Source organism: Jaculus jaculus, chromosome 1 (assembly GCF_020740685.1).
Source record: "Jaculus jaculus isolate mJacJac1 chromosome 1, mJacJac1.mat.Y.cur, whole genome shotgun sequence".
NCBI lineage: Eukaryota > Metazoa > Chordata > Mammalia > Rodentia > Dipodidae > Jaculus > Jaculus jaculus.
The window spans coordinates 182,910,204-182,922,903 of NC_059102.1; the positions used below are offsets into that span (position 1 = coordinate 182,910,204).

The 12,700-nt window shown below is 41.5% G+C and overlaps 1 protein-coding gene and 1 pseudogene across 1 annotated transcript; both read left to right on the forward strand.

Moving 5' to 3' along the window:
* The first annotated feature begins 1,861 nt into the window (after positions 1–1,861).
* LOC101615439 (60S ribosomal protein L10-like) lies at positions 1,862–2,600 on the forward strand. Its single transcript, XM_012948464.2, has one exon. It carries the CDS (start codon positions 1,886–1,888, stop codon positions 2,522–2,524), a length of 639 nt encoding a protein of 212 aa, XP_012803918.2. The 5' UTR covers positions 1,862–1,885; the 3' UTR covers positions 2,525–2,600.
* An 8,193-nt stretch (positions 2,601–10,793) lies between these two features.
* On the forward strand, positions 10,794–12,418 carry LOC123457742 (annotated as a pseudogene).
* The last annotated feature ends 282 nt before the right edge of the window (positions 12,419–12,700 follow it).

The following is a 12,700-nucleotide window of genomic DNA, read 5'->3' on the forward strand; positions in this document are numbered from 1 at the left end:
AAGGCATGCGCCACCATGCCCGGCTTTGGTCCCCTTTACCCCCATTTCCTCAGGCACTGGGATTATACCGTCACACCAAGCAGCATGCGTCTTAATTACCATGGTGTCCTATAAGATTTTGAATTCTTGCAATTCTTTTAATTTAATTAATTAATTTTTTGTTTTTAGGTCCAGGAATTCTGGAATTTCTTCCAACATATGTAGATCCAGATGAACCTTCTTCAGGAACAAAACCACCAATACAACATGTGCAGCCAGTGTGGTAAGTAGGATCAGTAGACAATGCATATATTAACATCAGAAAATTCTTGCCACCCCTCTCCTGTTGTTATTTGTGAGAGAGGGTCTCACTGTGTAACTCAGACTGACCTCAAGTTTGTAGCCTCCCAATGCTGGGGTTGCAGGAATGTGTCACCAAATAGGACTCTTGCTTTCCTTCTAAAAAGCGAGCAACAGCTCATGCCAGGCATGCTGGAACTGCTCTCCTTAGTTCTGGCCTGAGTGTAAATCTATTTTCCTTTACCAATTTCTGCTCCTATCTCTTTGCTATCCAAGAAAACTATGCTAATTTAATTCATATAGATAGCTGCCCGGAATACTTCTGGGCATGCTCACTTACCTCATAAAGATGGTGGCCAGGAATGTCACTGGGCTCACTTAGTCTACCTCACAGCAATGGTGGCCAGGAAGGCTTCTGGGCATGCTCAGCCTGCTTCATAAAGATGGTGGCCAGGACCCCATCAGGTACACACATTAGCATCTTATGTTTTTCGTTGAAAATAAAAACAAAAATATTTGAAGACATGTTAAAAGCGTGTGACCTTAGAGGCACTTGCCTCACTTATGGTGTGACAATATGCTCAAAATTATCTACATAAAATGCTGAAGGTTGAACTTCCAAATTATATGAATCTTGTTTTATTTTGCAGCTTGGTATAGCCTCAGACAGGAGGATTATAGGTATAAGCACCACACCAGGCTTTACGCGATTTATTATCGCGTGTGTGTGTGTTGTTCAGGTTCATAATTTATTGTACAAATTGAATATTACATTATGAGTTAACATTAGCTTCTGTAGGTATGGGACCATAACAGATGGTAGCATAACAGACATAACGGACATTTTACTATCCAGTTATGTTGCTGTTAGGGATGGAGTTTTATAGACCTCATCTTAGAGTGAAGGATCATCAAAGCAAAGCCTGTGTCTATAGTAAGTACACAATTCATTCTACCACTGAGAGTAGAAAGTCTTGAAATAATTTTTAATTCTAGTAAACTGGAATTAGGCATCCATTGTTAGACTTGCTATGATTTCAATCTTTGCCAAAGTCACAGACTCCAGTGCACACAGCACCTCAGCCTCCTCCTCATATGAGCAATAGAACAGACTCAGCCGTCTCCTAACTTCCATGTTAAAATGTCGAACAGGGGCTGGAGAGATGGTTAAGCGCTTGCCTGTGAAGCCTAAGGACCCCGGTTCAAGGCTCGATTCCCCAGGACCCACATTAGCCAGATGCACAAGGGAGTGCACGTGTCTGGAGTTCGTTTGCAGTGGTTGGAGGCCCTGGTGTGCCCATTCTCTCTCTCTGCCTCTTTCTCTTTCTGTCGCACTCAAATAAATAAGTAAGAATAAATAACAACAGGTCAAACAGGAACTTCTCTCAAAGGGATAAAAACATGTAATGATACACATAGAAAGTGAGAATATTTATCTATTAATTAATTGATTAATTTTATTTTTGTGACTCTGGAGATCCTAACACATGCTAGGCACTCAATCTACCACTGAGTTAGCCCGTAACTATGAGAATATTCTCTATAATAAGAAGGATGACGTTGCTCTCTTTTCCTCCCGCGCACCACCGAAGGTCTTAGCGTCGTCATGGGCCGCCGCCCCGCCCGGTGCTACGGGTATTGTAAGAACAAGGCGTACCCAAAGTCTTGCTTCTGCAGAGGTGTCCCTGATGCCAAGATCCGCATCTTTGACCTGGGGCGGAAGAAGGCAAAAGTGGATGAATTCCCACTTTGTGGCCACATGGTGTCAGATGAATATGAGCAGCTCTCCTCTGAAGCCCTGGAAGCTGCCTGTATTTGTACCAACAAATACATGATAAAAAGTTGCGGCAAAGATGGCTTTCATACTCGTGTGCGACTCCACCCTTTCCATGTCATCCGCATCAACAAGATGTTGTCCTGTGCTGGGGCTGACAGACTCCACAAAGTTATGCAGGGTGCTTTTGGGAAGCCTCAGGGCACAGTGGCCAGGGTTCATATTGGCCAGGTCATCATGTCCATTCGCACCAAGCTGCAGAACAAAGAGCATGTGATTGAGGCCCTGCGCAGAGCCAAGTTTCCTGGCCGCCAGAAGATCCACATCTCAAAGAAGTGGGGCTTCACCAAGTTCAATGCAGATGAATTTGAAGATATGGTAGCTGAGAAGCGGCTCATCCCTGATGGCTGCGGGGTCAAGTACATCCCCAATCGTGGTCCCCTGGACAAGTGGCGAGCTCTGCACTCATGAGCTTCCAGTGCTCAACCTTACCAATCATGTTCAGTCAATAAATCTCACAATACTAAAAAAAGAAGAAGAAGGAGGAGGAGGGGGGGGAGGAGGAGGAGGAGGAGGAGGAGGATGTTAAATGAATGAATGAATGGAACAGGAAAACATCTAGGACAGTACTAAACTTGAGAACAATGTGTTGGCAAATGGAAATACCAGAGGTGAGACCTGGTGTGTCTAGGAATAGGGGAAGATAACACAATTATTAGAGTTAAGTAGTGAAGAGATACCATTTAATCTTATGAAATGTGGAGAAAACAGTCTCAATTGAAGCTTTTCCTACCAAGGCTGTATCTATGTGAACATGATAAAAATCAACAATAAAAATCTTTGTATTTTTTAAATATTTTATTTGACAGATAGAGAAGGACAGAGAAAGAAAAAAAAAAGAGGAGAGAGAGAATATGGACATGTCAGGGCTTCCTTCATCTGGAAAAAGCTCCAGATACATGCACCATTTTGTGCATCTGGCTTTATGTGGATGCTAGGGTGTTGAACCCAGGCCTGCAGGCTTTGGAATTAAGTGCTTTTAACCACTGAGCAATCTCTCCAGCCCCCCAAATCTTTGTTTTCTTTTTAAGTTTGACTGAGATATTGACATCTCCATAATATTTAGTAGTCATAAGAAAATAGTGGTTCAGGTCTATCTAGGAAAGATGTTCTGACTGGTGCAATAGTAGTATGAATGTTATGGGAATAACCAACCACTTTCTCATTGGATTTGAAGCCTGCTTCACTGCAGGGACTTCCTGCCTGCTATTGCAAATCAGGTCTAAAGCCGGGGAGTTCATAGGCCCTAGGAGAGAAGCTGCTACTGTTGTTTGGCTAAATGGGCATGTTGTGTCCATCAACTTGCCTTCCAAATATTTATGTCTATGCTCATAGATTATTATTGTTCACTGCCATGGTGAGAGAAGCATCTTTTAAAAAATATTTTATTTTTATTTATGTAAGAGAGACAGAGAAAGAAAGAAAGAGAGAGAAAGAGAGACAGAGAGAGAGAGGATGGCTGTGCCAGAGCATCCTGCCACTACAGATGAGCTCCAGACACATATGCCCCCTTGTGCATCTGGCTTGTGTGTCCTGGGGACTCAAACCTGGGTCCTTTGGCTTTGCAGGCAAGAGCCTTAACTGCTAAGCCATCTCTCCAGCCCAGAAGCATCTTTATAATCACTGCACAGATTCATAACTGGTCAAAATGCTGAGAAGAAGTGACTGGGCAGTGTTCAGCCCCAAATGGGTCATCTATATAACTCCTTCAAGGGGAACATGGCTGAGGAAGGGACAGAAAGCATTTAAGAGCCAGGTACTAGGATGTTTTGGATACTGTTTTCTGGACACACCAGGCCTGTTGCACTCGTGAGCTCACAGCTACTGTGGTTACCAGCACAAACCTGTACAAGACTGGGCTTATCAACATTGGGTCATAGACCTCCTGGGGAGCTTTTGGTAGTTAGTGGTTTCCAGGGAAGAGGAACTTTTTTTTTTTTTTTTTTTTTACAGTAGTGTAACCACTAGTACATTGGCCATTTTCTGGCATGTAACCCCTCACTTGAACCATGCACATGCAAGCCACTAACTAAACTTACTGGGTTACAAGAAAAAGAAGACATGAAGGTTGCTGGGAAGAAGAGGGTGTTCTTCAGGAGTGAGAGTGGGAAAAGAGAACGTAATGGGTGAATATGATCAAAATACATTATATACATGTATGAAATTATTTAAAAAAAATAAGAAAATAGTGCTGGTTGTGGTAATGCATGCCTTTAATCCCAGCACTTGGGAGGCAGAGGTCACAGGATCACTGTGAGATCAAGGCTAGCTTGACATTGCATAATGAATTCCAGGTCAGTCTGGGCTATTTAAAAAAAGAAAAAAGAAAATAGTAGTTCTGCTGGTCAAATACTATTCTCCAAATATAAGATCCTCCACTTAGATTTGATTCAATTTTCCTCTAATTAAAAAAAATTGACTATTTAATTTTTAATTAATTTATTTAATTAATTAAATTTTTATTACATGTGGACACATTTTGTATATAAACATCACATGTTGGTACCATCCTTTCCCTCCTCCCTGCCCCTTTTCTGAAGAGGTCTTCCTCATTGGGGATTCACGTCAACCCCATGGGTATTGTGAGTCATGCATTATGGGGGCAGCAGTCAGTTATGGGAGAGAGGCAAAATGTCCCAACTTGTGGCTCTAACAATCTTTCCACACCCTCTTCTGCAAAGTTCCATGAACCATGCTGGGAGCATTTTAAGTCTACTTCAGTGATGGGCACTTAGGATCATCTAGATGTCTGGTTTGGTAGGTGTTGAGTGTCCTCAGTATCTTTCTCCATCACCCTTGTGCTGATATCAGCTTAACTAAGAGAGCAGCATTCTTGCTCATTACCCTAATTCTCCTGTGGTTTCAATTGGGGCTAGGGTGGAGTGTGCTAGGATGTTTAGCTACCCAAGTCCAGTTCCCATCTGAAAAAGAGAAGCAGATTCCCTAGCAGAGAGTGAAATCAGCACCAGTTAAATGGGATAACCATTATTAATTTAGAAAGAATTATAAGGGTTTAGACATTTTTATAGTGTAAGGTTAGTGGGAGCTTGACAATGGAAAGTAAAGTCTTATCTGGATATGATTCTGACTTGTTTCCCAGTTCCACATATGGTTTCCTTTCCATTGAGCAGATCTGTTAGCCAATCCAAGAGCAGCTGGTTACCCACCATGGCTATATGCCACTATTGCACTTGTGTGAGCATCATGTCAGGTTGTTTGCTTCTGAGTTGCTTAGACTTTGAGTTGCTTGGACAGATGTTGGCCACTTTCTCCTGGTAGCTCATGTAGTGCTTTCCAGCACTAAATGGGCTAATTATCTGAGGACTGGCTCTCTTCTGGATTCCAGCCAGGTCTCTCCATATAAGCAAAAATAGGAGGCGCTCCCCATCATATAGGACTGAGAAAAGTCTTTCTGAACAAAACCCAAGTAGCTCAGGAAATTAAAAAAAGCACTCAATTAATGGGATCTCATGAAGCTAAAAAGCTTTTGCACTGACGAATATATCATAAGGAGAGCCAATGGATTACCTACTGAATGGGAGAACATTTATGCCAGGTATATCATTGACAGAAGCCTAATATCTAGAATCTAAAAAGAACTCCAAAAGCTAAGCAATAAAAAAAAAAAATCAAACAACCCATTCCAAAAGTGGGGCAGAGAACTAAATAGGGAGTTCTCAGAGGAAGAATTATAAATGGCTAACACACATTTAAGAAAATGTTCACCTTCCCTAACCATTAGGAAAACGCAAATTAAAACAAATATGAGATTCTACCTTACCCCAGTAAGAATAGCAAACATTAAAAAATCCAATGAAAACAAATGTTGGTGAGGATGTGAAGAAATAAAGAACACCCATTCATTGTTGGTGGGAATGTAAGCTGGTACAACCACTATGGAAATCAATAGGAGACTCCTGAAAAGAATGAATATAGAATTACCAGCAGACCCTGTTATTCCCTTACTGGGCATTTACACTAAAAGCTCCACATCTCAGTTCAGAGATATTTGCACAAATATGTTTATAGCTGCTCAATTCATAAAAGCTAAAAACTGGAATCTACCCAGATGCCCATTATTGGATGAATGGATAACCAAGATGTGGTATATCTACTCAATGGAGTTATACTCAGCAGTAAGAAAAAATGACACAATGAAAGTTGTAGAAAAATGGTCAAACTTGGAACATATCATTTTAAATGAACTCACACATTCACAGAAAGACAATTGTCACATGATCTCACTTATCTGCAGTTCCTAATATGGACAATTTAAGTTTTAAAAATATTTTTATTTATTATTTAGTTGCAAGGAGAGAGAGAGAGAATGGTTGTGACAGGGCCTTTTCCCACTGTAAACAAACTCCAGATGCATGTGCTACTTGGTGCTCCTGGCTTACTTGGATACTGGGTATCAAAGTGGGCCTTTGGGCTTTGCAAGCAAGTGCCTTTAACTGCTGAACAATCTCCTCAGCTCCTATTGGCAATTTGCCTACACACACACACACACACACACACACACACACACACACAATGAATTTTGATCAATCATCTCCTCCAATTAACCTCTTTTGTACCCCCTTCCCTGACCTACTTCTACTGAACCCCTTCCTCTTTTCAACTGTTCCTTCTACTTTGGTGTATTTTTTTATTTTTATTTTTATTTTTTTTTTGCATTGTCCTCCTCCATCTTCCATGACAGAATACTGATGAGCCCAATATCGTGTAGGTAACAAAAGGTCATAAATGCAATGGCTAGAAAACTATGCAAAGCATCCTCTCTCTCTCTCTCTCTCTCTCTCTCTCTCTCTGTGTGTGTGTGTGTGTGTGTGTGTGTGTGTGTGTGTGTGTGTGTATGTGTGTGTATTTAAGACAAGGTCTCATAACTCAGTCTGGCCTCAAAATTTCTTGGTTTATGCAGCATGAGGGATTGAACTCAGAGCCTCGTGGATGCTAGGCAAGAACTTTACCAAACTAGCTACATCTGCAGCCCCTATGTGGTTTTAATTGCAGTTTTCACTTCCATAATAGCAGCACAAGTATTTTCATGTGAATATTAACCACCTAAGAGGAGTACTGAGCAATTACTCACCTAATAAATAAAACACATGTTTAAAACCAACCAATGTATCTAGCTATGGTGGAACACATCCATAATTCCAAGGCTTTGGAGGGAAAGGCAAGAGGATCTCAGTTATAGTTCAAGGTCATCCTTGGCTATATAGTGAGTTTGAGACCAGCCTGTGCTACACAAGACCCTGTCTCAAACAATAAAATTTAAAAAAATGAACCAGTACAGATTAGTAACTATATTATATTTTAGAAAATATATTTTTCTTTTTCAATTATTATTTTTAAATACTTTATTTATTTTTGGTTTTTTATGATAGTGTCTCTCTCTAGCCCAGGCTGACCTGGAATTCACTAAATAGTCTCAGGGTGGCTTTGAACTCACGGCGATCCTTCTGCCTCCAGATTGCTGGAATTAAAGGCATGCACCACCATGCCCAGATTTTTCAATATTTTGAAAGCTTGGTAACAGCACCCTCAGTCCTTCATTGTGCCTGGTAGATGGCTCACAGTACATTACTGGAAGCATAGGTGCTTCAGGCAAAGGCAAACATCACTACAGTTAATGGGATCTGCTCTTGTTTGAAGGAATGCAAGCCAAATGCAATTGCTTTGATTCACTGGTCTTTGATTTAATTTCTTGCTTAAAAATAATAACAGAAGGCAATTAAATAGATGAACATACTGAGCAAAAATGTAGTTCATTAACCCCGAAAGACAATACACCTAAAATGCCATTTTCATGATTATATTTCATAACCTCACTGCTTTCAAAAGCTGTTGCAGATGTGTGTCTGCAGAAAGAATGGTTCAATATCATCTGTCATCCATATCTATCTATCTATCTATCTATCTATCTATCTATCTATCTATCTATCTATATGTCTTTGGAATTTTGATGTGGATTGCATTAAATGAAGTTATGAAATTTGCAGGAAAGTGGATGGATCTAGAAAGGATTATACTAAGTGAGGTAACCCAGGCCCAGAAAGCCAAGTGCCACATGTTCTCCTTCTTATGTGGATCCTAGCTACAGATGATTTGGCTTCTGTGTTAGGAGGAAAAAACTCAGTAGCAGAGACCAGTAAATTAAAAAGGAGATATGAAAGGAAGAGAAAGGAAGGGAGGAGGGTACTTAATAGGTTGATATTGTATATATGTAAGTAGAAGAATAGATAAACGGGGGTGAAAAGGCCCAAAATGAGGTCAGGGGAAGAGATTGAGTAAAGGAAAGGTGGAGGGAGGGCTAATCAAAATCTAAGAGGATACAAATAAATCATATGGAATCCTTTGGTTTCGGACAATGGAACACTCAGGAGCCAAAGATCGTTGTTAGAAATTTTCAGTGCCAGGGATGGAATACCTCCAGTGAGTTTTTGGCCAGGGAGGTCCTTGATGCCCCCAAAACATTATAGGCCATTGCTGAGGCCCTTGGTTTCCCACCAGGAATCAATGGTAAGACCCTATTGCTGAAGAATTCATGTACTTGGGCTGCAAGGCCACTGAGAAATCCTGCTGGAACTGAGCTGATAACCTCCTCCATATAGACCAGCTGACAGAAAGCTGGAAGAAGCCATTCTACATGTATTTCAATGGCAGAAAGATATACCACCAGTGAAGATACTCAACAGTGGACACTGCAAGCTTTATAATTGGCCAATCAGGCCAAATGAGCCAACAGGTGCAATAGTGGCACATCTGTCATGGTGGAAACCAACTGCCCTTCAATTGGACTGGAGGTTTGCTCCATGGGGGGGAATACATGCCTGATACTGAAAACTTAAAACAGGGTTAGTCATGATCCCTAGGGGTGTAACATCTGCTGATGTCTGGATAAGTGTATACACTATGCTTATCAAACACCCAGTAAGCAATTCTCTTAATATTTATACCTTTATATTAATGCTACTCTCACTTTTGATAGAAAATTTTCTCTTTTCAGATGGCAGTGACCTTAGGATGACCCAGAAGGTATCATAGTGCTGGAAAGAAGTGACTGGAGTACAGAGTAACATCTCGATCACACCTTCCAAGCTCAGGGTCTAATGCAGAAGAGGTGGTGGAAAGAATGTAAGAACCAAAGGAAGGGTAGGACTCCTTACAACGTGTCCTCCAGACACAAAATTCCTGCATATCCATGACCTCACTGTGCCTGACACTACCTACACAAGACCATCATAAAAGGAGGAAAAGATCATGACATCAAAATAGAAGAGATACTGATTGAGATGGGGAGGGGATATGAGGGAGAATGGAATTTCAAAGGGGAAAGTGAGGGGGGAGGGTATTACCATGGGATATTTTTTATAGTCATGGAAAATGTTAATAAAAAATTGAGAAAAAGTAAATAAAATGTAGTGAAGTCAAATCTATTGGTTTTTTTGATACAAACATATAATTTCCCTACTATTGGTCTACTTCATATACACTTCATTTAGAAAAATGTCTTATTGAACTGGTATTCATTGTCAATACACTAGCAAAGATTTTCAAACAATTCTTACTTGATTTGCAAAGCAAGCTGTGTATTCAATGTTACTATCAAGATTGAAATAAATCTGGCTTCAAGAGAGTAGAGTGTGTGTTTGTGTATGTGGGTGTGTGTGTACACATAATTTGTATGCATACATATACATGGAGAGTGAGAATCCCGTATACTTCGTGTTGGCCTTGAACTTGCCATATTGATGTTGAACTTATGATCCTCCTACCTCCATCTCCTGAGAGCTAGGATTATAGAAATTTGCCACTATGCTGAGCTATAATCAGTATGATTATGATGTTTCTCTTTCTATTGCTTTGTACATATAGCAATTACTATATATATTGAATATATATTATGAATATACCAATTCATTTATATATGTGTATATGTCTGTGTTTTGCATGCACATGCACATTTGTGAGCGTGTATGTGCATGTATGTGTGTGTATACAGATATTCCTGGTCATGCATATCCAGGAAAATGTCAGGTGTCCTTGACTTATTACTCCCCTGGGTATTTCCTTGAAATGGTGTCTCTCTCTCAGCCTAGATCTGCTGCCCATCAACAAGGCCCAGCAATTCTCTGGTCTCTGGCTCCCACAGATGGATGGCTACAGATGGGCATGGCCATGCTCAGCTTTTTACATGGGTTCTGAGGTGTCAAGCGTGGTGATCTCTAGACCAAGTGCTTAATTGGCAAGTGCTATTAACCACTGATTGATCTCCAGAGCCCCTCTTTTGTTTGAGACAGTGTCTCCTGTAGCATAGGCTGGCCTGGAACTTAATATGTAGCTGAGAATGAGTTTGAACTCCTGATCTTCTTGCCTCTACCTCCCAAGTACAAAGATTACAGGAATAAGCCACCATGTCCAGTTTTATACTATGCTGGGAATCACAGCCAGTGAAGCATTCATGTAGCTTTTCCGGGCAGTTAGGGTGGCCCCTAAAAGTAAAAAGGTAGGAATGTCTGCACTTGCTAGAGATTAAAGGATGATCTGACTTCTTATCTCTCACCTAATTCCACAGATCTATTTTTCTATACCTGAGCCCCTCCCTGAGTGGGAAGTCTTTTCCTGGAATCCTGGCATTGTGATTGATGAAGCTTAGACCCCAGAACTTGGTGTCATGGCTGCCCTCTTCCTGAGTCAGCACCTCATCCAGACTAATTGCTGTCCCTCCAGCTCACCTGAACCAGAAGGTAGGGCCCACCACCATAAGGTTATAAAGCTCTCTGGGCTGCCTGACCCCTGGTGAACCTCCATCTTCTGGTGAGTTTCTCCTTGTCTCAGCCGGCGGGGGGACAACCCCCAACCCTTCTTTCCACATGGGCTCTTTCTCCACATGGCAAGAGCTCTTTGTACCTTCTTTTCTGTCCTCTCTATGGTTTTGCCAGGCCCAAGGTATATTCATTGTCCTTCCCTTGGTTCTGGACTTCCATAAATAAATATAATAATTTAATAATTATTATAATAATTATATATATTATATATAATATATAATAATAATATAATAATTATTATAATAATAATCATTCTTGGTCTTATCCCATTAAATTCTTTGGTTTAAATTATATGCAAACCTAGGGCTTAGGGTTCAATGACTTTCCTGAATCCCTAGCACTCCGTTTCACCAAGGCTTCATGTATGCTTGGCAAGTAATCAGCTAATTGAACTACATCCTGAGCTCTCTTCCTATGTTCTCTATTTCAGAATACATATACAAAATGAAGAGGTAATAATAGGAAGGGAGGTACTGAGGTATTTTCCATTTGGAAATATAACTTTTGTTTTCCTTTTAAAAATAGGAATGGGCGTGAAGGTGGAGGTGTCAGCATGGGTCTTCCTGCCGATGACAGCCAAGCCCACTATCCTGGCGCGAGGCAGAGGGGGAGACACACAACTGCTTGCTGCAACAACATGGATGGTGGGGGCTGGGAGTAGCAGCAAAACCATGGGGGTGGGGTTAGCGACTTTGTCACAGCTGACTGGTATGAACCCTCTATTTCCTTATTCAAATGTGGATCCATGATATCCCATTCAGGATACAGACGAGTTGATTTTGTGAACTGAAGCTAATGAAACCCAAGGCAGATTTAAACTAGCTTTTTTTTTTTTTTTAATTTTTATTTATTTATTTGAGAGCGACAGACACAGAGAGAAAGACAGACAGAGGGAGAGAGAGAGAATGGGCGCGCCAGGGCTTCCAGCCTCTGCAAACGAACTCCAGATGCGTGCGCCCCCTTGTGCATCTGGCTAACGTGGGACCTGGGGAACCGAGCCTCGAACTGGGGTCCTTAGGCTTCACAGGCAAGCGCTTAACCGCTAAGCCATCTCTCCAACTAGCTTTTTTTTTTTTAACCATTGGAGGATTTTGCATGACAGGCACTGCACTGGGGGCAATGAACGGTCATTGGCTAGGAATGAAGGGAACCCAGAATATGGCCTGGTCCAAACCAAGAAACACAGATTTTGAGTATGATGACCAGGCAAGGAGCACTTTGGGTTAGTTCTCTAGGTTCTCTGGCTTTACAGTAGAGTGCATTTGGTGTTATCATTGAGAAAACACGAGGGACCGAAGATGACCTCAACACTGTAGCAGCTGGAATCATAACGGACATGTTGTATAGACGTACACGAGGTCTTCACGAGATAGCACGAGGTGGTCTGGTGGGACTAACAATGACCAGTCTCCGTGCACTGTTTAATAACTGGGAGCACATGGAAGCCGCCTTGCTCCAGCAGTCACTCTGAAGATGTTGCCTTCTCATGAGTGGGGACACCAGTAGTCACCCAGATCAGTTAATAAGTCAGCCTGGAGTTGCTTCCTCCCTTGTACCTCCAATGCCTTTGAAGACCTGGAGTTCTGACTTTCTCTGATGATGATCATGGATCCTCCCTGCCCTTAGTGCGTTGAAGTCAGGCGGGCCCTGTGGTGGCTCACTGAGTAATGTGTTCTCTTATCCTCTGGAGAAGATCTTGCATCTGCTGTCTCCTACACCCTGACAGGAAAAACCACTTAATTCCATACTTCGG